Source organism: Vicugna pacos, chromosome 20, assembly GCF_048564905.1.
Source record: "Vicugna pacos chromosome 20, VicPac4, whole genome shotgun sequence".
Lineage (NCBI taxonomy): Eukaryota > Metazoa > Chordata > Mammalia > Artiodactyla > Camelidae > Vicugna > Vicugna pacos.
Window position 1 is genome coordinate 6,229,353 of NC_133006.1, and position 27,862 is coordinate 6,257,214.

A 27,862-nucleotide genomic window follows, 5' to 3' on the forward strand; every position below is an offset into this window, starting at 1 on the left:
AGGCATCCAGAACTTTTAGGAGGGTTGAAACTGTAAGAGCCCTGCTTGGGGAGGCGATAGGCCTGTTGGAATGGAGCTGACAGCCGAGGATACAGGCGGGATCTGGGTTTTGAACGTCAGAGGGAGAACCACTGTGGGGAGACGGAGCTGCGCGTCACTGTTGGATCGCTTGTTCACCTGTGGCCGTGACAGTGCGGAGCAGGTCACTGAAGCTCTCCGAGCCTGCAACATCATGTTTTAGGAAACTCAGGCTGTGGACTCTAGTGAAATCCACCGAAGTGAACAGTCCATAGTCAGGGGGAGAAGCTGAGAGGCTGGGGTGGTGCCCTCTAAATGAGGGGTGAAGTCCAGCACTCAGGTGGGATGAAAAGTTGAATCCAGGGGTGGTGTTTTGAAGGAGGAAAGGAAGGGCTTTGGGGCAGGGCATGGAGGATGAAGGGGGGGGATTAACAAGAGTCTGAACTGTTAGCCTGGAGATACGAGCCCCGCAGACGCCTGAGGGAGACAGCGGTGATGGTGAAGGGGAAACTGATGACCTTCTCCGTGGGTTTGTTGGCTTGGGGAGAAGGGTTGGTACCCAGGGCTTCTGTCTGCTGAGCAGTTGGAGATGCTGCTTGAGCAGAGCTGGGAAGTCGAGGATGCAGATGATAAACCTGAAAGTTACCAGAATACAAGTGATGGCTGAATCCCTCAGAGAGAAGGTATCTTCAGAGGACCCCAGGGAGGAGCGTATGTGGAGAAGAGCAGAGGACAAAGGACAGCAGTTTGGGGATGGCCCATGATTGGGGGTGCAGGAGGAGAGAGAGTCATCTGGGGAAACAGAAAAGGCACATGGGCGGACCTCTGCCTAGTAGCCAACATTCACCTCGCAAAGAAAGCCCCTAGTATCAGCGCCGGTCTCCCTTTCTCTCTAAGACCCTGATCGGTCCCACCACAGCCCTCCTCTCCCCTAGTTTTATTTCTCTTGCAATGGATTCATCAGCCTAGAGGTTAGTCAGTTTCATGCACTTTGGCCCAATAGACGGAGCAACATGCTTGCTTCTAAATTGTTTTGTTTTTAAGCGGGGGAAGGAGGTAACTGGGTTTGTTTATTTGTTTACTTATTTGTTTATATTTTTAATGGAAGTACTAGGGATCGGACCCGGGACCTTGAGCGTGCTAGGCATGCGCTCTACCACTGAGCTATGTCCCCCTCCCTCTCCCCCCATACTTCAGTTCTTGTTGTAGCAACAAGAAGACGTAGTGTTGGTGAATCCAAGGGGCGAGAATTTCCAGTAGGAAAGAACGGTGAGCAGTGGGAAGGGCCACTGGAGAGTGCGGGGAAGTTAAGGCTGAGTGCCGGTTTGTCTGGAAGGAAAACACGGGGGACCTTGGGGAAGGTGCTCCCAACCTCCTGGGAGCAGAAACCAGGAAGTAGCAGATCCGACGTGAGGAGATGGTTGGACATGAGAGGCGGTCTGTGTAGACCTTAGGTTTGAGGACGTTGAAAGCGAAAGGTCATTCAGAAGAAGATTCCATGTTAAGAAAGCTCTCTGGGGTTCGGGCATCTTTGGAGGAGCAAAGAGGACCAGCCCTGGGAGGACCAAGAGGAGTTTTGCTTCTTCTGTGATCCTGTAGCCTGTGTTACAGAAGCCAGTGTATTTTAGGACCTGAATTACAAGATACTATGACTGTGAAATGGTCACCAATATTTACAAATTAGACCAAGACTTATTTAAAATGGAACCTATCAACAACATGTTTATACTGCAGGGAACCACATTCAATGTCTTGTAGTAAGTTACGGTGAAAAAAAATGTGAAAACGAATATATATGTATGTTCCCATATGACTGAAGCATTATGCTGTACACCAGAAATTGACACAATATTGTAAACTGACTGTACATCAAAAAAATACATATTTAAAAAGTGGAACCTATCAAGTGTTGGTAAAATAGAAATACTCCTTTTTATTTAAAGAAATAACTTTTTTTTAGTACTATGATAACTGAAGACTAGAACAATTTTACTGGTTGTGCTGACATAGAAGGTTATTTATAGCAGTGGTAATCTTCCCCACTCCAAGTGACTGGGCCTTTTTTTTCCCTCTGTGCTTTACATAAATAAGGGAAGTAATTTCAGAAGACCAGTATATTTATTTGTTTTAAAATATTTGTCATGAGCATCACAAATTGCATCTCTTTTCTAGTTGGGCTGTCTGAAGTAAGCATTATCAATCTAGTAATCATGTGTTAACTACTATATCCTAGGTCCAGAGATACTAAGATAATAAAATATGCTGTTCTGTCTTTTGGGAAAATGTTGGTAAAACTGACTGTAATCTAGGGTGATGAATCTATTGGGATGTAGAGGAGGGGTATTGAGTAGGATCAGGAAGGCCTTAGAGCAGGTGGCCAGATGAAGAATCTGTGGTATATGTGTATGATGGAATACTACTCAGCTATAAGAATAAAATCATGCCATTTGCAGCAATAGAAGTGGACCTGGAGATTGTCATTCCAAGTGAAGTCAGCCAGAAAGAGAGCGAAAAATACCATATGATATGAGAAGAAAGACACAAATGAACTCAATTACAAAACAGAAACAGACTCACAGATACAGAAAACAAACTTATGGTCACCAAGGGAGAGAGGGGGTGGGAAGGGATAAATTGGGAGTTCGAGATTTGCAGATACTAACTGCTATATATAAAATAGATAAACAACCAGTTTCTACTGTGTAGCACAGGGAACTATATTCAGTATCTTGTAGTAACATATAATGAAAAAGAATATGAAAAGGAATATATCTATATGACTGAAACATGATGTTGTACACCAGAAATGGACACATTGTAACTGACTATACTTGAATTAAAAAAAAAAAGAAAGTTCTTAGAGAATAAAGGAGATTGTCACTGATATTACAGTAGGCTTTGCAAGATGATTGCTGGCTAACAGACAGAGGCTAAAAATTGGGCCATTTCTGGGAGAGACAGCCGTGTGCAGTGGCCTGAGAACAGACAGCTCCTGGGTCTGGCAGGGCCAGGAGGGCGTGCAGACCCCTGGTGGAGTCTCTGTCGTGTCTGTACAAATACCAGCCTTATTGTGAAGTTCTCTTGAATGATGTTCTATTGCCAGTGAAGACATTGAAAATCAAATCAACTGGAAGCTTTATTTTTGCCAGTTTGTCTTCTAGGATATTCAGTTTTTGCTGATGAAGATTGTTTAATTTCCTCTGAAAGTGATGAGGGGAAAACCTTACCAGACAGATCTATTACTGACAAATACCAGCAACATTGCTAACTTGACTGTTCAATTGAATATTTTTACTGGAACAAATACAATGAGTTCCACCTTTGATCAGTCTGAAGACAACCTAGAGAAATTATCAATTTTTTTATTAGTCACATGGTTTCAGCTTACGTGTAAGTCCAGTCAGGCCCTACTAATTTCCTTTTTACTGTATCTGTGGCTCAGTGTCAGAAATATGCACACCTTCGATAATCAGCTTGCAAACTGACTTATTATTTATACAGCAAGGCCCTAGTAAAATTGTGTAATATTTAACTAGGGTTCAATTATAAAAGTTACACATAAAGTTGAGCTGCCTTAATTCATGCATAAGAACACACAGGTGTTTCTTTTGGCTAAGTGTTCCATGCTTTAAGTCATAAAATTTATCAAGGTGTTTATATGAAAATCCTAATGATCATAAAAAAGAAATGGCTTGGAAATACATCATATGAAAAATATCACAAAGTATTTGAAAAGATTGATTTTAGAAACAGTTTGAATAGAGTATTTTAGGCATTTAGCATTATCTTTCCTTCAGCCGTTGAATCATCCTGTTATTTTTTTCCAACTGCTGATTTTGAATGAGTCTTAATACAATTTATAGAGGTTTTTTGAGCCTTTTAGGGGGAGGCGAGTACCAAAATGAGTTTGTGTTTCTTAAGAAAAAGAAGTATATTGTAGGGACTTTTTGAAACTAAGTTGGAAAGGCACTTTGAGACTGAGTTTGAAAGGCGCTTTGCTAAACGTCTCCTGGCTGGCATTTGCTTTCTCTTTGCGCTCAGATCTGTTGAATCACGAGCAGTTCCAAAGGTTAGTGCAGACTTCATTAGGGTAACCTCATTTCAGAAAACTGAAAGTTAAAGTGAGGGTCAGAATTTTTTCATGCAGTGAAGTTCAGGGTCTGCCTTGAAAGCTCCCCAGCGTGTAATTTGACAGTGAGCAGCCGTGTTTGTCTAAGAGGATTGGTGGCCAGAAATAAGCCACGGTGTCTAATGAGACCCAGGGACCGGCCGGGCAGGATGCCACGGCGTTTCTTGCGTGTGCCTTTCTCATAAGCAAAATGGCCTCATGCTGAAGAGGATGGTCTTGAAGTCTGAGGAATCAGAGGTCCGAGTGGACTTTTCGGACTGCATGGAGAAGATCTGAGAATGCCCTGGATTTTGAAATGAGTGAGAGTCTGGAGCTGTGATTTCCTGCAAGTCAGATGGGGAATGTCTGTGGATGTGTCAGAGCTGAGAAAGAAGAACAGTTTTTAGATCCTGCCAAAACTCCTTTGAGCCCTGAAAGATACCCTGCTGGAGGAAGAAGATACTTCAGAAGAGACACGACCAAGAAAACTGCAGGGGACTCGGCGTCAGTGGATCCCAACCAGGAACATGAAGGCAAAGGAGTCAGCATCCCGCCATCCAGAGAGCAGGCGGCGCCTCGGTCCTCGTCCAGGGGGCTGGGGCGGGAGGGGTCTGCCAGCCCCCGCCTCCCCCTGGAAGAGGGGCTTCCGCACGAGAAGACAGAAGTCCTACTCCTGCCCGGGGCTGCGAGCGGGGGGTCCCACCCTGTGAACACGTCTCCTGCCCCACACGGTGAAACACAAGTAAAAGTGAGTGACCTCCAGGAGAGGCTCTCAGAAGACAGCGCTGCGTCCCGGGCGGAGAGGAAAAAACATTTGGCTGATGTCAACACGAGGGAAATAACATTCCAGAGAAGAGCTGATGTTTTTTCTTCCCGAAAGGCAGCCAGCTTAAGTTCCATTCCCCATGGTGCAGAGACAGCCCTCCAACAAAGTGGGTTTTCTGAAGCCCCAGCCAAACACCATAGCAGGGTTCAAGGAAAGCAAAATGCGGGGAGATATTGCCCACATGCCACACACTGTTTCTGGTTTGAACAAAAGAGATGTCACTCCCTCGGTACTGATGTGTCCTTTGCTTCCAGAGACACAGATGGAAATGAGGTAAGTGTAACGGGACCCTGTGTTTAACGTGTAAATCAGGCCTCCAGACGCCCCCGGCTGACTAAGGTTCTGCAGTCTGTCCTTTGTAAAAGTTACTTTTCTGTGAAAGTTGTTTTTCTGTGAAAGCTGTGGAGTTCTGGGTGCAGTGTATTTTGTAGCCTCAGGTTTGATTGTTATGATTTTATTTTTTGGTGATACCCACATTCTTTAATCGCATCTGTATTTCAAACGCTATACATTTTTGTTAGGGTTGGAAGACTTAGTAAAACCCTGCTCTAAGAGAATGCACATCTTTTGAATTTCCGTTGTTCATGTTTTTTTACTTTTCCTAGGAAATAGCCTTTGGGGACAGAAGTTTAATCCCAAAGCACTTAGTAAAACCCTGCTCTAAGAGAATGCACATCTTTTGAATTTCCGTTGTTCATGTTTTTTTACTTTTCCTAGGAAATAGCCTTTGGGGACAGAAGTTTAATCCCAAAGCAGTTATGTAAACAGCAAGGACCTCCTGTACAGCACAGGGAACTATATTCAATACCCTGTGATTGCCTATAATGGAGCAGAATAGAAAAGGAATATATATGTATATGTATAACTGAATCCCTATGCCGTACACCAGAAACTAACGCAACATTGTAAACTGACTATAATTCAATAAAAAAAAAGCAATATGACAAGATAATAGCTGGGGTGAGGATGTAACTTAATGGTAGAGCGCATGCTTAGCAGGCATGAGGGCCTGGATTCAATCTCCAGAATCTCCATTTAAATAAACAAATAAACAAACAAACCTAATTATTACCCCCCCCCCCGAAAAAAATCCCAAGACAATAGCTTCATGACGCAGGTAGTGGGAGACAGTACGTTATCAGGCAGTACTGACTTGCTGATCTGTAAGCTTGAACAGCCCGAGTCTGGGTCTCAACCAGTTTCCATGCAGAGGGACACTCACATAATTGCTCTCAGTTCTGTGCGTGTGTGTGCGCGTGTTGGGGGCGGCAGACACAGATGAAAACTGCCCAGATCTACTCTGTCCCTTTGCTATGTGAGTTATTCCCCCGGCCCCTGTCTAAAATCAGAAGTCCCTTGGGCAGCGAGCGGGTCATATTATTTGAGTATGACTCAGACGCAGACTGCCAGGAAGTGGCGATCTTTCTTCCTAACACGGACATTTAGCTTTAGACAAATTCCTTCGCTGAGGTTTTCCTTGTCAGTGAATGTTTCTTTACTTGCTGGAGAAGTGCGTGACTCAGGCAGCCTCCCCAACGTGTTAACTAGTTGGCAGTTGGTGGCATTTTCTTTAAGCTGATCCTGACTCTACCTGTCACCCGAAGTGGGTGATGTGATGTGAAGCATTCATGACAAGGTCATCGCTGGCAGGGCTCCTTTGCCCAGTGCTCAGATGAGGTTCAATTAGAGTCAGGTTGCGGGATCACCCTTGGCCACGGTTGCTGGTCCCCGGAGGCCGGCTCCCGTTTGTATACACCGCCACGCCTGGCCACAGTTATGTCATCATTCTATTTACATTATACAGTGGTTCCATTTAAAAAAGAAAGCATCTGCTCTCTGCCAGGACCTCTGTAGGTCTGGCATGAAGGTCAGAGCCAAAGGCAGCCGCTTGGCTGCTCTGTGTTTATCTGTAACCACGAGCCTTGCTCACGGGTTTTCCATCTGTTTTCCTGCAGAATTTGGCTTCGAGGAAGCCTTAATTGTTTTCATTAGTGGAAACTCTTAAAATCTGTTTCCTAAGTGGCGTGTAAGCCTCCCCCCTCCGCCCCCCACCTCTGTATTCTCCTCATGCCGAGGATTTTACCCCTTCTTATTTGTGTGTCTAATGATTTTTGAAACGTCAATGGAAAATGCACGTGAAAGTAAGTCGTCAACGGCAGATTTGCTCAAGGATCGTGATGCAGAGGCACTTAGTGGAGCCTCACGTCGCCCAGGGAGACGCTGAACGGGATAGTCCTTATTTTATCTGAGGAGCTGAACGTCTCACTTCCCTGTGGTCCAGATACAGACCATTCTATGGCAAATAGAGTGGGACCAACAGCTGAGTTGTTCTTCCTAGTGACTTTTCCCCATCCTTGGAGGGGCTTGGGTGCTTGACTCTGCTTAATTATCTTTCATTGGACGGTGCACGGCGCTTTTTATCTTGCATGAGAGTCTGCGTTTTTCACTGCAGAATTAGATACAGTTCCTTAGTATTCCTAGCATGCAGTTCCCTCCCCAGTGTTATAGCCCACAAATGGCCTGTTAGCCAGCATTCCTTTGCAGGATCTTGTCCCTTCAGTGTCTTACGGTATCTTCTCTATCTGAGCCATTTTAATCACATCCAGTTGTGTGCAGGGTGGGGCTCAGTGTTTTTTGAGTTAATCTCCAAGTGGATTAGTGTACGATTTTTGGAACGTATCTTCACCTTTGACTTAGGTCGGGTTTCTGACTTGAACCCCCCTGCTCCTGTGGTATTTGTCCTTCTCAGTCTAGGTGACCAGACCACCTCCTCCTCATTTATTTATTTGTTGGTTATGTTTAGATCAATATTCAATATTTTATTTTTAGTTTTTAGCCTTTTTTCTTCAAGAAAGACCATGCTAATTTATTTATTTATTTTAAATTGAGGTATAGCCCGTTACAATGTTGTGTCAGTCTTTGGTGTACAGCATCATATTTCAGTCACACATATACATACATATATTCCTTTTCATATTCTTTTTCATTATAGGTTACTACAAGATATTGAAATTAGTTCCCTGTGCTATGCAGTAGAACCTTGTTGTTTATCTGTTTTATATATAGTAGTTAGTATCTGCAAATCTTGAACTCCCAATTTATCCCTTCCCACCGCTTTCCCCCTCTGGTAATCATAAGTTTCTTTTCTATGTCTGTGAGTCTGTTTCTGTTTTGTAAATATGTTCGTTTGTGTCATTTTTTTAGATTCCACATGTAAGTGATATCATATGGTATTTTTCACTCTCTTTCTGGCTGACTTCACTTAGAATGACAATCTCTAGGTCCATCCCCGTTGCTGTAAATGGCATTGGTTTGTTCTTTTTCATGACTGAGTAGTATTCCATTGTATATGTATACCACAGCCATCTCCTCTTTAATCATTGCCATGGTAAGCTGACCTCGAGCAGCCCTCCAGGCTCAGGGATTCTGTGGAGGTGGCTCATCCGTCCCTCCCTTGGGGCTGAATGTACTGACTATAAGTTTCATAGCATGTTGTCTCTTCAGTAGGGTAAGGAGGTGTAAGTGAAAACAGAAATATCTCGGACATGCCCGTTGTTTTGGAACTGAAAAAACGCTTTCAGACACATTGTGTCTTTCGGTCATCCTAACAACCGTATTAAATATGCCAAATAGATAGCTCCTCTTTTAGGGAATGAAGAAGTGGAAGCTCAGGTTAAATAGCAACCTTAAGGCAACACAGCCAGTGGGAGTCGCTGAGTTTAACCACGGCCCAGCATCCTACTTTCATCCACCGTCAAAGTTCGGAAGGAGGTTGCTGCGACCTTGGAGCAGGGGTGACGTTTCTAGGAGCTGGTGTTCACCTGTGGAGAATGCGTGTTATCAACAGAGGTGGAGAGGTGGCCACGTTTGGGGATGGGGAGCAGTGAGCTCATTGTCTGCACCTCCTTCAGGGACCCCACTTTATCTGACTTGTGACAGGGTCTCCTGCCTCTGCCCTCAAGCCCTCCCCACAAAGCTGTCTTCTTCCATTAGTTGCACAAACACCACCTCTTCCCAGTCTTGTTATGTTGATCTCAGCAAAGGTGGTCGTCTTCTCTGTTTATCGGATGTTGGTTGCCTACGTGACCACATGTGAGTGTCACCTAAGGAGCATTTAAAAGGTACAGGTGCCTGCATGTTGGGATCAACCCACGATCCCAAATCAGGGTGGGGCTGCATAGGTGGCTCTGATGGTCTAGACTGCAGCTCGGCACAGTGCTTCTCCGAGCGGACCCCCGGGTCCCTGCAGTGGAGTTGTCTCCAGATGATGCCTTTTGAGACCACCCTCCTCCAGGTTTAACTGGACCAGAATGTCTCCTGGTGGCACGTGCATGAACACTGCATGTGTTTTAGGCACCCTCTCACGTGTTTCTTGAAAACACACTGAATTCTGAGAACCAGCTTCGCCCTTGCTTAGCATTTCCCACCTCATTCTCTTCTCCACGTTGGTTTTCTGGCACGCAGTGTGGATCACGGGCCCTGGGCAGGAGAAGTGAGTTCTTGCCAAGCTTTGCCGCTGGAGAGCTGTGTGCCTGGGGTGTCATCTTCACCTCTCCGGGTCTCAGCTTCATTTTCCAGAAAAGGAGGATGCTGGACCTGACGATGGTACCACGAGTAATAGTAATGGTCCTTGTGGAGTCCTACCACGTGCCAGATGCCCCGCCGTTGTGTTACTTAACTGTCCAGAAACGGTTCTGTTGTTAGCTCCATGGACAGAGGAGGAAACAGAGCCTCAGGAGATGTAAATGACCCGCTCAGGTCACCCAGCCCGTACCTGGGAGAGCTTGGGTCTCAGCCGGGATTATCCACAGAGCTGAACTCTGAACCGACGTGGTCCCCCGCCCCACCCCACATACGTCCCTTTCAGTTTTAAATTTCTACAAGGCCGCATGTGTCACTGCACACCTTTTTGTTTAGTGTTCTCACCCCTTCCTCCCTCTCTCCCTTCTTTTATTTCTCTACAAAACATTATTATTGTACCAGTTACATATTGAACCAACACTCAGCACTTATATCCCATTGTGCTTTCATGACAAATGACAGGGACCATGGCTGTAACCTTAGTCGCCTGAAAGTTAGGCTTTGGGGATGATGATCATGGATACTGTAGTCTCCCCTTATCTGTAAGGGATACGTTCCAAGACCCCCAGTGGACGCCTGAAACTGTAGATAGTACAGAACCCCATATGTACATACTATATTTTTTCCTATGCATACATACATACCATGATAATTTATAAATTAGGCACAGCAGGAGAATATCTGAATAGCCAGTGCCACTACTCCTGCACTTCGGGGCCATGATTAAGTAAAATAAGGGTTCCGTGAACACAAGCACTGTGGTACTGTGACAGTCTCACAACCGAGGTGGCTACTGAGTGACTAGTGGGCGGAGACACTGGACTGAGGGACGGTTCACATCCCAGGCGGGGAGGGAGCTGGACAGTGTGAGATGTCATCACGCTGCTCAGAGCTGCACACAACTTAAAATTTAAGAAGCCTTTATTTCTGGGATTTTTCATGGCAGTGTTTTCAGACTGTGGTTGACTGTGGGTCATCGAAACTGTGGAAAGCCAAACTGTGGATAAAGGGGGACTGTCTGCTGTAATTTTAACTTCCCGCCGTGTCATGTTGCCATGCTAACTCCTGAAACTGACCACTTTTATGTTCCTTTTCATCCTTTGGTGAATTGCAGTGAAGGGGGCAGGGATGTAAAGGAGAGAAGCCAAGGAGGGAAGGGTGGGGGAGGAATGTAAATATTGTACAAATTCCATTGTCAGTACCTGAGTGTTGAAGGGCTGGATATTTTTATTAACTGGGTTTCATGTTATAAAAACTTAAAATAATTGAGAACCATCTCACAATGTTAGAATAATATGATAACATTCAACCTCACTGAATTGTAATGTTTATTCAATATTTTTTTCTTTAATCAAGTCTTCTATGACTCAGGCTACAGAATCTTACTTGGAATTCAAGGACTAGGATAAAATTAAATGTTTCTAGTTTTCTGGGGTAGCTTGGCTCTGCAGATCTTGAGAGCAAAGGTCATTTGGTTTACTGTTGACTCATTAACTCATTCTTTCCGAACTATTTCATCTTTTTTTTAGTGAAAATGCATTTACTGATTTTTAAAAAAATTTTAGTCATCATTTGGATGTCGTAAACAGTTTGTGAAACTTTAGTTGTAAAATCGTTGTGTAGAATTTGGCTATCAGCGTTCGGACGACTCTATCTTTTCAGGTAAAGGAAGAATGTGCAGAAATTTAAAATCCTTTGCTGTACAAGGGAAATAATTGTACCTATGTTAGCTTCCCCTGGTATCTGAATAAGTAAGTGAGCATTTGCCAAAGATAGCCATCAAGTTAGAAATTAGCACTTCAACTTCATCAACTTTTTGCTTTTAAAACTCTATTGAACTTTGCTTTTAGGGGAGCGATTTTTTTTAACAGCATAGAATTTTCAAAATCCGCATGCCATCTTTGCAGTTAAGAAATATTGTGTGGAGCATTTTCACACGTTTTTGAAACTTGGAAGCAGCCACTAAAAATCTGTTGATTACATTTGTTTCTGCCAAAATAGTTAAAACATCCTTGACGAGATTGTCTTTGGATGCAAACATCCTGGCTTGGAAATAGTTGTCTGTTTTGACAGATTCAGTATGGGATTTGCTTTTTGCCTGACTGCAGTGTCAAGAAGAGTGAGTCAAAGAGTTTAAGCACGAATCCTCGCCCCAGTGCAGGTACCTCCGCTCCCCGTGGGGCAGGTGCCGTCCTGAGCCCTGTGCGCACATCCACTTTGGTTTGCAGCATCTCGATGAGAGGAAACAGAGGCGTGGTTGGTGGTGGGGTCAGGTCACTACCCTCCAGGTCCTGGGTTCAATCCCCAGTCCCTCCATTAAAAATAAATAAAAGTTGTAAAATAAAATAATGATGGAAATGTCAGGTATCTTGATTGTGGTAGTGGTTGCATAGGTACATACAGCTATCAAAATTCACCAAATTGTACATCTGAAATGTATGTAGTTTACTGTATAGAAATTATACTACAATAAAGGTGTTAAAAATAAATCAGTAAATAAACCTAATTACCTCCACCCCCCTCAAAAAAACCCTCCAGAACTAGAGTATAAACTCTTCTGTTTATTTTGACAAAAATATATGAAGGAATTGAAATTCCTTTGATAACACTAACCCTTGGGACAGTAGGGATTTTGTGTTCTGCAAGGAAGCATCTTGGATAGTCTGCTACTTCCATATCCTGTGTGTCCCTTAAATCAGTATTTGCATCTGTAGAATGAGCTGATTCACTGAGAGATAAAACTCTTCTAACTCCTGATTTATCCCTTCCCACCCCCTTCCCCCTCTGGTAACCATAAGTTTGTTTTCTATGTCTCTGAGTCTGTTTCTGTTTTGTAGTTAAGTTCATTTGTGTCCTTTTTTTTTTAAGATTCCACATGAAAGTGATATTATAGGGTATTTTTCTCTTTCTGGCTTAATTCACTTAGAATGATGATCTCCAGGTCCATCCATGTTGCTGCAAATTGCATTATTTTATTCTTTTTAATGGCCAAGTAGTATTCCATTGTATAAATATATCATAACTTCTTTATCCAGTCATCTGTTGATGGACACTAGGTTGTTTCCGTGTCTTGGCTGTTGTAAATAGTGCTGCTGTGAACATTGGGGTGCATGTGTCTTTTTGAATTATAATTTTCTCCAGATATATGCCCAGAAGTGGAAAGGGATAAATGGGGAGTTCGAAATTTGCACCACTTGGGGCGTGATGGAAATGTTAGCTGTCTTGACTGTGGCGGTGCTTTCCTGGGTGTATATACATCTATCCAGATTCATCAGATTGTACATCTGAAATATGTGTAGTTTATTGTACAGGAATCATACCACAATAAAAGTGTTTAAAAAAATTTCTTCCGAAATTATCGTAGGGAGTTGCTGTAGATGTAGCAGAAAAAAGAGGACTCAGGAATAGGAACTCCTGAGTTGAGAGGCTTAAATTTTTTTCCCTACAATTTGATGAATTGTAGCCTCTCCAAGCTGAATTTCTTTTGTTTTCTTCACTTCAGAGATGTTGCTTTTTCCAGTCGTACACACAGATTATTCAAATAGTCAATTTAATGAGACGTTTTAATCTTTTCCATAAGTTACTGTTATTTAGAAATTTTTTAAAAGTTGCGTTGCTTGCCTGGCATAGGAGGAAATAAAATGCAAATGTGAGTCACCTCTTAGGGAGCGTGTGACTCATCGGTGGAAGCTGGCAGTCGTTGTGGACTCCCTGCATGCCAGAACTGTGACCACATCTGTAAAAACAGAGTGTCGCTGTCACCCAGTGGTCCGGTGGCATTGGCTTTGCTCAGAGGACTTTCCGGTTTGCAGCCTCAGCTCCCCCCGGCGCAGTGAGGCATTTGTAATTCACTGAGCAGTGAGCGGGTCACCCCGCGGTCGGCCGTGAATGAAATCAGTGTGCACTCTGAGATGGATTCACGTGGGCTTGTCTCCTTTCGCTGGAAGGACATTTCAAGGCTCATGTACTGTGTCAGGTTTATGAAATTGTTTTACAAAAATTATTCCGACGAAGCTTAGGTAATGTTGGGCTCTCGCTGAGGAGTCTCTGCTGGGCGCTTCTGTGCAGTGGTCCAGGTGTCCTATGATTATCAGATGGCAAGGTTCTTGGAAATGATTGACTTTCTAAGATGACAAGGTTTACATGAGAGGTTAGAACTCATTCATACCAGTGAAAACATGACACGTGATTCTGGTCCTCTCTCTCTCCCTCCATCCCTCCTTCCCTTCCATCCTTCCTCTCTCCCTCCCACCCTTCCTTCTTTCCTTCCCTTCCTTCCTTCCATCCATCCTCTCTCCCTCCCTTCCTTCTTCCTTTCCTTCCGTCCTCTCTCCCTCCCTCCCTCCTGCTCCTGATTCAGCAGATAATTACTGAGCATCTAGCCTGTGCCCGCTGGACAGAGTAGAGAGAGAATGTTTCAAGGGGAGAAGGAGCTTGGAGAGAGGGCGTGTGTGGTCCGCGTGGTTTGTCCACGTGGTTTGAAGTCCATGTGGTTTGATCGTGGACTAGAAAGAGAATGGCTCGAGTCTGGACCCATCAGCTGAGACTGAACTGGAGTTGTGTGTCTGCGGAGTAAGGAGCAGCTGAGTCGGGAGGGGAGCGGAGGGCACGCCTTGGTGCGGCGAGACTAGCCAGGAGTCTGTCACTAGTCCAGACATCAAGGCTTCGTTCCAGAAGAAGGGGGGAGCTCTCCCGAGCCCCGTGTTATTCTAGGTCTGTCCTGTGTCTTTTTTTTTTAAATGATTTTTAAGACTTTTTCTTTTTACTTTTTTGTTTGTTTTATGAGGCAGAGGTAATTATTTTTACTTATTTATTTATATTTGGAGGCACCGGGGATTGAACCCAGGACCTCGTGCATACTAAGCATGGGCTCTACCACTTGAGCTGTATCCCCCACCCCCTTCCCCCATGTAACTGTGTCTTAAAAGATGTTGGTGTTGACATTGGAGACTAGAGGATGTGGTCCAGAGTAAAGATAATGGTTTCTTCAGCTCAGTGGTTGGTAGTGGGGAAAGGGAGGAAACGGGGCTCTTAGAAGAGCCTCTTCTCCCTTTGGGACAGGCTCGGGGCAGCTAACGCACCCCTGGTGTTGGGAACTTTCCCCCCGGGTTTGTGGGACACTTGCAGGTGAGCATGTATTTGGCAGGACAACTCGGCACTCATGAGGCCGTTTAAGAAGACTTGGAGCAACTCATCCTTTTGGGCTTCGAGTTCCAGCGCCGGCGTCTTTGGCTCCCAGGTTGCAGAAGCCCAGTGATCTGCTTGTTTGCGGGAATTTACTGTGTTCTTCAGCGGTGTGTTGAGCCTGTGGCCCTGGGGGCTCTCTGAGGCATGCGGTCAGGGCTGCCCAGTGAAACTAGCTCGTCTTTGACTCACCGAGAGCAGGCCTGGGTCTGGCGATGTGCACGGGGGTCAGGAATTGAAGTTTCCTGTGTTGGAATCCGATAGCCAGTCCCCGCGCCCCCACCGCCAGCCTGTCCCGCAGCCCCTGCACCCTCTTCTTCCAGTTTCCAGGTCCAGTTCTCAGGGTTTCCATCAGAGGATGCTGTCCCAGCTCGGCCGAGAGCGAGGAGCGGGGGCAGCAGAGTTGTGCGTGAGGCTGGAGGGGCCGTGGGCAGAGAGGCGAATGGAGGAGAGGCTGTGAGGGCTTTTGCTGTTGGTAGCAATGTTTTGTTTTCAGGTTTTTTTTTATTCCAGTTTTTTAAAGTACATTTATTACCGTTTTTATTTATTTATGTGTGTATTTGGGGGTGTAATTAGGTCTGTTTGTTTGTTTATAATGGAGGTGCTGGGGATTGAACCCAGGACCTCGTGCCTGGTCAGCGCACACTCTGCCACCAAGCTCTACCCTCCCCCCTCCTTTTTTTTGAATTCCAATTTTTGTTCTTGCGTACATGGAGTGAAAAGACAAACAGAAAGGGTGGCCTCTTTATTCTCGGGGCCCCTAGGTTCTAGGTTTTACTCTTTGGGGAGGAAAGGACATTAGACCCTGGCAACTCAAGCAGAATGAAGATTTGGGCTGTGCATTGTCTGTGTCTGTAGCAAAGAGTATGCCAAGTGTGGGCGTTTGCTAATTTCCTTTAACCCAATTACCATCTTCTTATGGGAGTGGAATGAGTTGTATCTGATAATAAAAGTAAATTGAAAGCAAAAAAAAAAAAAAGTAAACTTGAAGCAGCGCCTGTGATGCACTGCTAACTGGTATTTCACATTTAAAGCAGCTAAGACTGAAAAAAGGTCAGTGAAGTCGCCTGTTCAATTGAAAAGTTAAAATAAGCCACAAGAATCTTTTTGAATATCAGTAGACTAGGAAGCTCTTGAGTTGCAGACCAAGACGTGACAGTTCATACGAACCTCAGGTTTCTGACAGCGAGACTCAGTTCTGGAGGAGGGAGGAAGCTTTCCTGAGGTGAGGTGTCACTTTAGACCCATCGCGATGGTGTCTTAAAAGATACTGTCGAGACTGACATGGGTGTGCACTGGACTTAGGACACGGAGGCGTCTTAATTCAAGCGTGTCGACCTCCTCCCATCACCCTCTCCTTGGACTTGGGGGGCATGCTAGATATTTGTTCTTTTAACACATTGCCAAAATAAATTTTTGAGAAGTGTGGTCAGCTATGTCATTTCTATTGTGTAAATAGGAAGCAGACACACACCTGCTTTAGGAGTGGGGCAGTTTTGCTGGTCCGGGGCTGCATGTCCAGCACAGGTAATAAGCCTCTCCTTCCCGTGTGGGACCCTGGCGTGTATGGTAGAGCGGGAGGAACGGGGATGTCCTGATGGTCTGGCGAGTTAATGCAGGTTCCCAGAGTGCCCAGCTCAGTCATGGAGTCCTGGGTTCACTGGGCATTTACTGAGCATCTAGTATGTGCCAGGCGCCAGCTGAGGTGGGCACAGTTAGTACTAAGAGGACCAAGACCCTTTTATTTTTGTGTGTTTAGGTTTTAATTTTTAATTTTTAAAAAATTTAAATATATTTCTATTGAAGTATAGTCAGTTTACAATGGTATGTCAATTTCTGGTGCGCAGCGCAATGTTTCAGTCGTACAGGAGCAGACGTACATTCGTTTTCATATTCCCTTTTGCCATAAGTTACTACAGGTTACTGAGTATGGTTCCCTGTGCTGTACAGTACAAACGTGTTCATCTGTTTTATATACATTAGTATCTGAAAATCTTGAACTCCCAATTTATCCCTTCCCGCTGCCCCCCCCCCCCCCGTAACCATAAGTTTGTTTTCTGTGTCTGTGAGTCTGTTTCTGTAAGTAAGTCCTTTTGGCTTTTTTTTTTTTTTTAAGATTCCATATATAAATGGTATCATATGGTATTGTTCTTTCTTTTTCTGGCTGACTTCACTTAGAATGACCATCTCCAGGTCCATCCATGTTGCTGCAAATGACATTATTTGTTTATTTTTATGGCTGAGTAGCATTCCATTTATATATATATATATATCACAGCTTCTTTATCCGGTCATCTGTTGATGGACATGTAAGTTGTTTCCGTGTCTTGGCTATTGTAAATAGTGCTGCTATGAACATGGGGGTGCAGGTGTCTTTAAGACCCTGTTCTTTTGAATATATTTGCGCCTCTTAGAGGGAGAATGGGACACACCGACAGGTAATAGTGATGTGTGGCTGTGCTGTTGTCGTAACAGGACGTATGTGCGCCGCAAGCACTGGGGATGATGGAACATCTCACGCAGACCCTGGAGGTGGAGTCAGCGAGGGTGCCTCCAGGAGAAGGGGGAGTGAAGGGGCAGAGGGAGCGGGGAGGGTGTTCTGCAGGGACAGGAGGTAGAAGCCGTGTGGCCGGGCCTGAGGAGTTTTTAGAGGGGGTGTGGAAGGGGAGGGAGGAGAGATGTGGCTGCCTGGGGTGGTGGGACCCACTGGATGCAGGTGCAGGCAGGGGAGAGGCATCAAGGGTGACTTCAGATCAGACCTTTGATTTGGGGGCAGCTGGGTGAAGGTGGGGCCTTTCTCTGGGCTAGGAATACGGAAGGAAGCATGGGCTGGGGCCAGAGAAACTCAGCTTGAAGAGATGGTGAGATGCTGCAAGGTGGTTAAGGGTAGCCGCCCTGAAGCCTGTAGGTTCAAGTTCAAGTTCTCCTTTACCTGTCAGTAGTGGTGTGAACTTAAGCGCAGCGTGTGGCCACTCTGTGCCTCTCTCACATTTATAAAATGAGATTCGTGTTGTGAGGATGGTAAGAGGTCATATCCATGAAGTGCTCTGCACAACGTCTGAGTGCTTTGTCAGTGGTTAGTTTTACAATTTCAACAGAGATATTTGCTAGGGAGTTGGAAGTTACAGATCTTGAGTTTTGGGGAAGGTGTGGGTGGGAGGTCAGGATCTGGGAGTCTGCAGTGTGAGGGGGGTGGTCAGAGCCAGTGCAGGAGCTGCGATTATCCCTGGGAAAGCGAGAAAGGAGGGCTGGGGGCGGAGCCTCAGGAGCAGCATTAAAGGGTGGGCAGCGGGGGGCTGGCCAGGAAGGCAGGAGAGTCAGGGAGGAGTGACCCCTAGGGACGCATGCCTCAGCGAGATCAGGTTCAAACTGGAGGCGCTGGACTCCTTGTCCACGTTGTCTTTCTGTCACTGGACTGGAAGCTCCGTGAGGATGGCTGTGGCCCAGCCTAGCAGTGGTGCAGGCAGACACTTGTGAGTGTCCTTGAGTTAGTGAGACTGTAACGGGGAGGTGACAGCTGACCCCCACGACATGGTTCAGTGCCCGGTCTCCTCCTGAACCTGTTCCTCTGTTACGTTCCACAAACGATCTGATTTCCTTCCTTATTGGGAAAGTGGAGCATTGAGCAAGAGCTCCTTCCCTTTTGTCTGGTCACCTCCTTCGTTTTCGTGGAGGGTCTGGCATTGGAGCAAAGTCTCAACAGGGTGAGGCGTAAAGATCATAAAGATGAAAAATTATGGACTGTGTTTTTCCAGTTGCTTCACAGAGGAGAGAGAGAGATGGTGAGAAGTGTGGAAGGAAGGGAGTTGATGAAAGTAATTTATTTTAATTTGTTTTAGGGTGGAAGAGACTCGGACATTTTTACATACTGAGAGCAAAGACCCAGATGAGGGGGTGAACTGATAGCGAGACCCCCAGGAGGCGGGGGGTGGGGTCACAGGAGCGGAAGCCTGGTTCACAGCTAACAGGGCAGGGAAGCCGGCGATGTTCTCTCTGTAAAGAAGAAGACGCGAAAGTGATGCTGAACATGGAAGAAGAGGTGGTGGGGGAGGAGTTTCAGCAAATGCCGAAGCACTGACGGACAGACTGGGAGGGACAGACACCCAGCCGTCCAGGACACAGAGAAGGATGGCCGGGGCCGTTGGAGCGCCAGGCTGGATCAGACCTGGGACTCACGGAGGCAGTGGTCCGTGGCTGGTGCGGCTTTCTCTACACCAGTTTTTACCACGGACAAGGGTGGAGATGGCGTACTGCTGCCGTGATCAGGTTGCGGTTTGGCTGAGTGGTGGCAGCGTCAGGACAGGGTGTGAGGGAGCTGAGGGTATTCAAGTGATGGGTTACGCGGAACCGAGTGGATAGAGGAGGAGGTGGAGATACAGCCAGGCTCAAAGACTGGGGCACAGCTGGGCCACTCGAGGAACGTGAGCTGTCGACGGGCCTGCCCGTTGGTTTAGGCGGAGGCAGGGAAAGCACGTACTAGAAGAACAGGACCCTGCTGTCGGAGGTTAAATCCCCGAGTTGGGCTTGATCTGGTTCCAGGCGATGAGATGCAGGATGCGCCAACGGTCCAAGTGGAGAGAAGACAAAGGGTGGGGTGAGGATGGGGTGCTGGATGGAGCCGGGTGCATGCACTCTGCCTGGTGTCTGACCTTTGGGGAATGTGGGCATCATTTTGAGAAGGTGAAGAAGGTGGCCCCCAAGATGGCCTACCAGGTGGAAACGCGTCTTTGTCCCCTGGGGTAAAGGTGTGAAAACGACTGGTTTTGCATTATTGGGGGAGTTAGAAAACTCTTGCCCTGCCTGTGGGCCTGGTGGTGTCTGGGGCTTGGGTTAATGCAGTGGGGAGACCTGCTTCGTTATAAAGGTAGACGCAGTGCACGCACGGTCTTGAAGGGGGAGGAGACTTTGTTTCCCATGGAATAGATCCTTCTGGAAAGTTGGGAGTGGAGGTCAGCTGGGTCAGGAGAGCTGAAGCAGGGATGAAATGCGGCCAGAGAGGCTCAGTGGCAGGAAGAACTTGCCCTTGGGTGGCAGCCAGCAGTGACCTGGATGAGAGGAACGAGGGCTTTGAGTTTCCGAAAGGAACTCGGGTTGAAAGCATTTTGTTTGTGTTTGATGCTTGCTGACGGATTGTCAGGAGGAGGCTGAAAGCTGCAGATCCTGCTAATGAAACTGCAGTGGAAGAAGCTAATATTTGTAGGGATTTTCTGCCTGCTGTGCACTGTGCTACGCCCTTGCTGGGAATTATTTTATCTAGTCTTTAGAACCGCTCGGGCAGGCAGACATTATTTATTTATTTAATTTAGATGTTTATTATTTGGAGATAGTTGTAGATTTACACACAGTTATAAGAAATAAAACGGTGGGGAGAGGGGATAGCTCAGTGGTAGAGTGCATGTTTAGCATGCATGAGGTCCTAGGTTCAATCCCCAGTACCGCCATAAAAAAAAAAAAAAAGAAAAAAGAAAAAAAAAACAAGAAAAAAACCCCAAGAAATAAAGCAGAGATACCTGTCTATACTTTACCCAATTTCCCCTCAATGGTAACTAACACCTTCCAGATCACGGAACAATGTCACAACATGGATACAGTATTGACATTGATACAGTAAAGATAAAAGCCACTTCCGTCACCACAAGATGACCAAGAGTCATCTAAGGGTGCCCTTTTGTAGCCAGATCGACCTCCCTCCCACCCCCATTCTCTCCATAACCCCTGGCAACCATCTGTTACCCATTTCTGTAATTCTGTCATTTCAGGAATGATATATACATAGAAGCATATATAACCTCTAAGATTGACTTTCCTCACTCAACAAAAGTTCCTGGAGATTTATCCAAGTTGTTGCCTGTGTCAGTAGTTCCCTCTTTTTATGGCTGAGTAATACTCCATTACAGATGTGGACGTAGACATTATGACGTCATCATTTAAGTTTTACAGATGAGCAAAGTGGATTTTGGAGAGACTGTGTGAGTCGCTCTCGGGTCATAATCCCGTTAACTGTTGGAGCTGGGATTTAAACCCGGGCAGCAGAATTGACACCTTCTCTGATCTCTGTGCGCCTCCAGGATTTGAAGGGAGGAGGCTTGCCTACCTCCCAGAATCCGACCTGGCCTGCCACGGGTGGAGGCTTCATGCTACTTTGCTGAATGCTCACATTTTACCGTAGGAGTCCTGAGTGACAGCTGCAGACTCACAGTGCTTAGCGTTTGATTTATTTTTAGTGTCACCGTATCACAAAAAGTTTGACATATTCATATAGATAGTGGCTGATGGTAACAGTATATCTAAAAATGCCTTGATTTCCACGTGGGGGTAATAAGTAATTGGAAATCACAGGAGAAGCTGAAGGAGTTAACGTGTTAGCCATCTTTGAGATGTTGAAGTTTGGTTCCTAACAGATTTGAATACTCACTTTAAAATGATAGCCTTGAAAATAGTGTGTCCATGCCTAGTGGTCTCCTGTAGTGTGTGTGAGAGTAACGTTCTGAAATTCCTCTACTGGGGACTTACTTAGTAAGAATGTATTTTTTTCTAGGGGGAGGGTATAGCTCAGTGGTAGAATGCGTGCTTAGTGTGCACGAGGTCCTGGGTTCAATCCCCATTACATCTATTAAAAAGTGACTAAATAAATAAACCTAATTACCCACCCCCTAAAAAAAATATTATTTTCTCCTGGTTGGTATGTAGCCATCTTCAGACCTCTAAACTCTTCTTCCTTAATATCCTTCCCCTGGTGTGCTGGGCTGTACTGCATCCTATTAAACTTGCCTTTGGTCAAAATGAGCCGGCTTCCTTTGTCAATAGGAGCCACCTTTGTGACTGGACTAGCGTAGAATGTTCTTGACCCTGCAGAAACCAGTCCCCACCCCTGCCCAGCTATCATCCTCTTTATTTAGCTGTAAATACCACCCACATAGCTCCATCCAGCGTCCTCAGAGTTTCCGGAGGCAACTGATTTTTATAATCTGTCAAAGCTGTTGTGAAATTTTACCTAGAGGTTCAGCTTTTCATTTGCAGTTTCCTTGACTGGTTTCTCGAAACCTGGCTTGCCAAGATTTCAGTTCGCTGGAGGCAGCAAATTTAAAACCCTTATCTTTCACTCCTTTTCCTAAGAGAATCAGAAGACTAATAAAGCCAAGTTTTTGCTTCTCCTTTTGTCAAAAAGAATACTGACCACCACAGCAATAAAATGGCCAACAAATTGAGCGTGTACTTACCATGTGCCAGGCATTACTCTGGGTCCGTGTTGTTGAATTTTCACAACACAGTGGTAACTGTTGTCAACCCAGTTTTACAGGCGAGAGTGTAGTCCTGGGGCAGGTGACTAACTCGAGCGTGGAGGTGGGAGAGATGGGGGTTTGGACTCCCGGGATGTGCCAGAGAGGCTTGGCAGTGTGATTCTCGGCTAGACTATCAGCTGGAAGTTGGGTGGTTTTCAGCTCTTTTCTTCCCCCATGTTAAAAAAAGAGACAGAGAGAGAGAGATCCTTTACACGTATATTGTATATAACATGTTCATACACACAGTTCTTTCCTGTGCCGTGGAGATTAGGACAGATTCCTAGGAGAGACACTGCTTTGAGACACCGCTCCTCTTTCTTTCTTCCTTCCTTCCTTCCTTCCTTCCTTCCTTCCTTCCTTCCTTCCTTCTTTCTTTCTTTCTTTCTTTCTTTCTTTCTTTCTTTCTTTCTTTCTTTCTTTCTTTCTTTCTTTCTTTTTTCTTTCTTCCTTCCTTCCTTCCTTCCTTCTTTCCTTCCTTCCTTCCTTCCTTCCTTCCTTCCTTCCTTCCTTCCTTCCTTTTCTTTCTCCTTTCTTCCCTTCCCTTTCCTTTCCTTTTCTTTCTTCAGCATCTTTATTGTTGTATGGTTCCTGTACAGTGAACTATACATACTTGAAATGTACAATTGGATGAACTTTGATAGATGTATACAGCCACGAGACCCCCACCACAGTCAAGATAGCTCACATTTCCTTCACTCCCCAAGAGGTGCGAATTTCAGACCCCCAGTTTATCCCTTCCCACCCCCTTTCCCTGCTGGTAACTGTAAGTGTGTTCTCTATGTCTGTGACTCTATTTCTGTTTCGTAAATAAGTTCATTTGTGTCCTTTTTTAAGATTCTACATATAAGTGATACCATATGAAATTTTTCTTTCTCTTTCTGGCCTGCTTGACTTAGAATGACAATCTCTAGGGACATCCATGTTGCTGCAAATGGCATCATTTCATTATTTTTTATGGCTGAGTAGTAGTCCATTGTGTGTGTGTGTGTGTGTGTGTGTGTGTGTGTGTGTGTGTGTGTGTGTATAATACCACAACTTATTTATGCAGTCATCTGTCGATGGACATTTAGGTTGTTTCCGTGTCTTGGCTGTTGTAAATAGTGCTGCTGTGAAAATTGAGGTGCATGAAACACTGTTCCACTTTCAAATCCTGGCCATCTATGGCTGTGGCTGGGAGGGGAGCTCCCATGGCAGGGCTGCCCCACCCAGTACTGGATGGAAAGAGGCTGGTGGGCCTGAGTCCCCGCCCCGCAGGGGGCGCTGTCAGGGCTGGTGGGTCTGGTGTGGACTTAACTGCTGTGCGTCTCTGCCACAGGTCCCTGGGTTGGCTGGCCTCTGGCTCCTGTGGCCGCAGTAGGAGTAAAGGGCTTCCTGCTTGAGCCCAGCATCGCCCAGTGTAAAGGCTTTCTTTAGTCTGGGTTTTGAAGTTTTCTACTTTCAGTTGCTTGACTGCCTGTTTGGACCTCTGCCTTCCATGTTATATTTATAGTCTCTCAGTCTCTCAGACTTCAGACTGAAAAGAGTCTTTTTTCCCCCCAATTTTAAAAAATTGAAGTTATAGTCAGTTACAATGTGTCAGTTTCTGGTGTACAGCACAGTGTCCCAGTCATGCATATACATACATAGATTCATTTTCATATTCTCTGAAAAGAGTCTTAAATGTTATCTGCTTCTGCCTCCTACCTCCTCCATTGGTAGATAAGGATGCTGACTCACAGACATGAAGTGACGTGTTCAAAGCTATGAGACCAGTGTCGTGACTTCAGGTATTTTTTTTTCCTGCTACAGGTTGACGGGCCCCTCCCTGCGCCTGGCTTCCTGGCTCTGTTTGCTCCTCCTGACCCTGGCTGGCCCCCCGGGCCCTTGACAGGGCTTTGTAGCCTATGCTGATTGAGGGAACGGCTGTTTGTCGGTGTGAATCCCAGTTTGGGAATCGCTGTGGGGGCCTGCCAGGGTCACTGGGTCTTCATGTCATTATCCAGGTTAAGTAGGACCCTTGTCAAAGGGCTACTTGAGAAAACACAAGTCGTGTGAGCTGGTGACCTGTTTTATTATCATTTGATGGAAGAGACTTTTCAAAAAATTAGTGAATACAAAGTATAGAGGGAAGTCATTTTCTGGAGGGTTCATGTTGCATAAGATCAGCGAGGACTCATGAGAAAATTAGACTTTAGGCCAAACAGCTCTGCAATGTGGTTCACTGGAGAGATGTGTTTTCCTTCTTTGTCCTTTACACAGAACACCTGTTGGGTCCAATTCTGCTCTGCGGGCGGTAACGTAGGATCACTTTGTAGGCTCTACTTTGATCCATTTGAACGTGGTAAAACATTCCCTTAAGTTGTTTTGACAGATCTGATTAGTAAAGAGGAATGTGGAACCTTCAACGTTGGGACGTTTCGATATAAAAAAAACTGAGATGCTTGGGTTAAACCTGACTTTTCAATCTGTTAACCTCTTTGAAACTCACTTCCCCTGTATGAGAAACGGGGAACATATACTCGGCTTACAACAAGGACGGAGTACAATAGTGCTTGTAAAGTGCTTGGCATGTAGTAGGTTCTTAATCTGCCTTAGCGTCCTTCCTTCCTAATGGTTTAACCTTTTCTGTTACGTTCAGATATCTGATATCCATGTTACTGGAGAGTCGGAGGACATGTCTGCGAAAGAGAGACTGTTACTGTGGACCCAGCAGGCAACAGAGGGTTATGCGGGCATTCGGTGTGAGAATTTCACTACCTGCTGGAGAGATGGAAAACTATTTAATGCCATCATTCATAAATACAGGTATGGACTTGGTGTTATGTTTTTTTTCCTTAGACAAATATGAGAAGTGTTTCTTTCATTTCTAAATTTAAAAATAAGCTATTATTATTATAAAAGCAATGCATGTGGAAGGCAGAACATTAACAAATACAGACAAGTAAAAAGAAAATCAACTGGAAGTCGAGCCTTCCGCCACCCTGGGCGGAAGTTGGACCTTCCGCTAACTTGGCTCTAACCAGTTTGTGTCCTGTCTTCAGTGGCTGTGTCATTCCTTCCATGGTTGTGCCCTGCCTGCTTCCCTCCTGTCTCGGGGGAACTGGGTAGGGCTACACAGGATTGCTCTGTATTATTCCTTACAACTGTCTATAAATCTACAGTGATTTCACAATAAAACGTTCAATTAAAAAAAATCACTGCAAGGGGAGAGTATAGGTCGGTGATAGAGTGCGTGTGTAGCGTGCATGAGGTCCTGGGTTCAATCCCCAGTCCCTCCATTAAAATAAATAAATAAACATAATTACACGCCCCCCCCAAAACAAAACAAACAAACAAAAATGTTTTAGAAAATCAGACACACAGAGCTATGGTACGTCTTTGGATTTTGCCGACAGTAAACTCATATATACTCTACCAGGAGGGGACCAAGATTATATCTAGGGAGCTTTGATGGTTAGTGAGGTCAGGATTTAGTTCAGACTCAGAGCTCACAAGCTTCCAAATCATAGCCCCCTCGCCTAGTTACTCTAGTGAGTAGCTGGGTTTAGCAGTGGCCAAGTTTGGGGTGGCAAACAGTTTCCCAGTAAGAACTGATAACCATGAGCTCTCCAGTTAACGCTCACACAGCACTTACTGTCCTAAGCAGTTTACATGTATTAATTCATTTAACCCTCACAGCATCCATAAGGGAATCTTGTCCTCGGCTGGTTACAGACAGAAGTGAAACCAGAGTAAACACTTGCTTAAAGTCACCCAGCCAGCAAGTGGCAGACTTGGGATTCAAACCCCAGCACTTGGCTGCTGAATACACGCTCCTGTTGCCTTAGAGGAAGCTAAATCCTCAGAAAACCTTGGCTGGAAACAATGTATTTCTTTTTAAAAAATTTTTTTTCATTCAAGTAAGTCAGTTACAATGTGTCAGTTTTCTGGTGTACAGCACAGTATCCCAGTCATGCATATGCATGCACGTATTTGTTTTCATATTCCTTTTCATTAAAGGTTATTACAAAATACTGAATATAGTTCTCTATGCTATACAGAAGAAATTTGTGTTTTTTAATCTATTTTTATATATAGTGGCTGAAACAATGTATTTCTTGATCTCAGTGATTTATTTTAGTTTTGCAAAAATTGTATCATGTTGTTGAAGAACTGGATCTCTTCCTAAATAGAGGCCTCGTACCGAGAGACGTATTCGATTATGATAAAAATGATAGTAACTGGAATAGTTAATATTTTGACAACTTTCTGCATTTGAGGCATTCTGTTAAGGGCTTTCTGTTGCGTTACCTCCTTCACGTCTCCCAGAGACCCTTAGAGCAGGAGCTGCTGTTACCCACTTTGCAAGTGGGGAACCTCAAGTTTGCCAAGGTGCAGAGCTAAGGTCTCATTCAGTCTGTTTGCCTGGAAACCCCGTCTCCCCTATTCTCTCCCTTTCTTCCTTTTGTTTCTCTCCCCTGCCTCCTCCCCTTCTCTCCCTCTTTTTTTATTTTGGAGACTTTGACACCTATAAACCTATAATGAGTCTCCCATGTGTCCACACCCATGCCCCCTGTAAACACTGTAATAATCTGCCTCCTTTACAGAACAGCATTCCGTAGAAGTAGGTGTAGGCTGCTGAGTTAAAAAGAAAAATCAGGACACAGGGAACTATATTCAATATCCTGTAATAACCTTCAATGAAAAAGAATATGAAAATGAATACATGTATGTACATGCATGACTGGGACATGCTGCTGTACACCAGAAACTGACACATTGTAACTGATTATACTTCCAAAAAAAAAAAAAGACAAAAATTAGGAAAACCAGGACCGACTCGCCTCCACTTGTCCAGAATAAGGTGCCAGCTCCCCTTGAGTGACTCACTGCTGGGAGGGTTTCCTGGTACAGACATCGTGATGGTCACACTGCTCTCCCCACGTGACTTTTTAAAACCCAAGCCCTTGGAAGGCTGGACACATTTGATACCCAGAATGATGAAACCTTCTTAGCCTTTGAATGACAGTGTTTGGATGGTTAAACCGAAGGGCTGGTGCCGTGATGCATTTTGAAGGTGTTCCCTTATCTCTTCTTTTGAAGTTTTCTAGGTAGAAGCAAAACATTTAGAAGCCGGCTGTCCTTCTAAAATCACTGTCTCTTAAAAACCATGCTCTCTAGGCATTGTCTCTTCAATACTCAGGAAGGATTAAGAGTACAAATTGGTATATTCCTGCTGTGTGTTTTCCCCGAAGTACTTAAATGGGTCACTGCTGTGTCAAAGATCCTAAAATTTCCTGTTTAATTTAGTCACAGAGCTCACGTCACTTTAGGGGAGGATTTGGATCTTGCGAATGTTATTTGTCTTGAACTTTTCTTTGGGCAGAGATCATTTTAGGAAGTTGTTAGCGTTAACTTGGAACTTTGATTTCCTAGTGATTTGCTTTTCCTCTGTTAGAATTCGTGTAAAAACACTGAATAGCAGGTTTAAATACTTAAAAGATTTTTTCCTTGCTGAAGTTTTGTAAAATTGTCTTGTGCCTAAAATATTACTGTGGTTTCTTTTCTTGCTTTCTTTCTTTCTTTTACTATGGTTTCTTTTATTAGAAGAAACCTTTCATCTGTAGAACTGTATTTTGTTTTCTTTTAAAGTCCTTGGACCTTCCTTTTTACTTAAAAAAACAATTGACTACTTTTTTCCTAGTGTGTGCAATAATTAAACAGATGGCACTCAACTCCGCATAGTTTTCGTGGTTGAATGCCTTGGTTTACTCGAAAGACGAAAGAGGCAAAGTTGTGAACGACTGAGAAATCCTTGTAAGCAGATTTCTGGCCATTGGACAGCAATAGTCACATGTTAGAGAGCAGTGTTTCATTGAACAGTTGTTTTTACTTGATAATGAC

General features: G+C 44.9%; 1 protein-coding gene across 18 annotated transcripts in view; it reads left to right on the plus strand.

Annotated features, from left to right (window-relative positions):
- Window positions 1-27,862, plus strand: part of DST (dystonin) — a 435,317-nt gene that overhangs the window by 218,681 nt on the left and 188,774 nt on the right. For 17 of the 18 annotated variants that reach the window (XM_072944761.1, XM_072944766.1, XM_072944764.1 and 14 more), the window contains one exon: window positions 24,618-24,784. In XM_072944761.1, the coding sequence (XP_072800862.1) occupies window positions 24,618-24,784 (167 nt within the window). Of the gene's footprint in view, window positions 1-4,293; window positions 5,226-24,617; window positions 24,785-27,862 lie in introns of those variants that run through there. The other variant, XM_072944769.1, reaches the window with a different exon arrangement.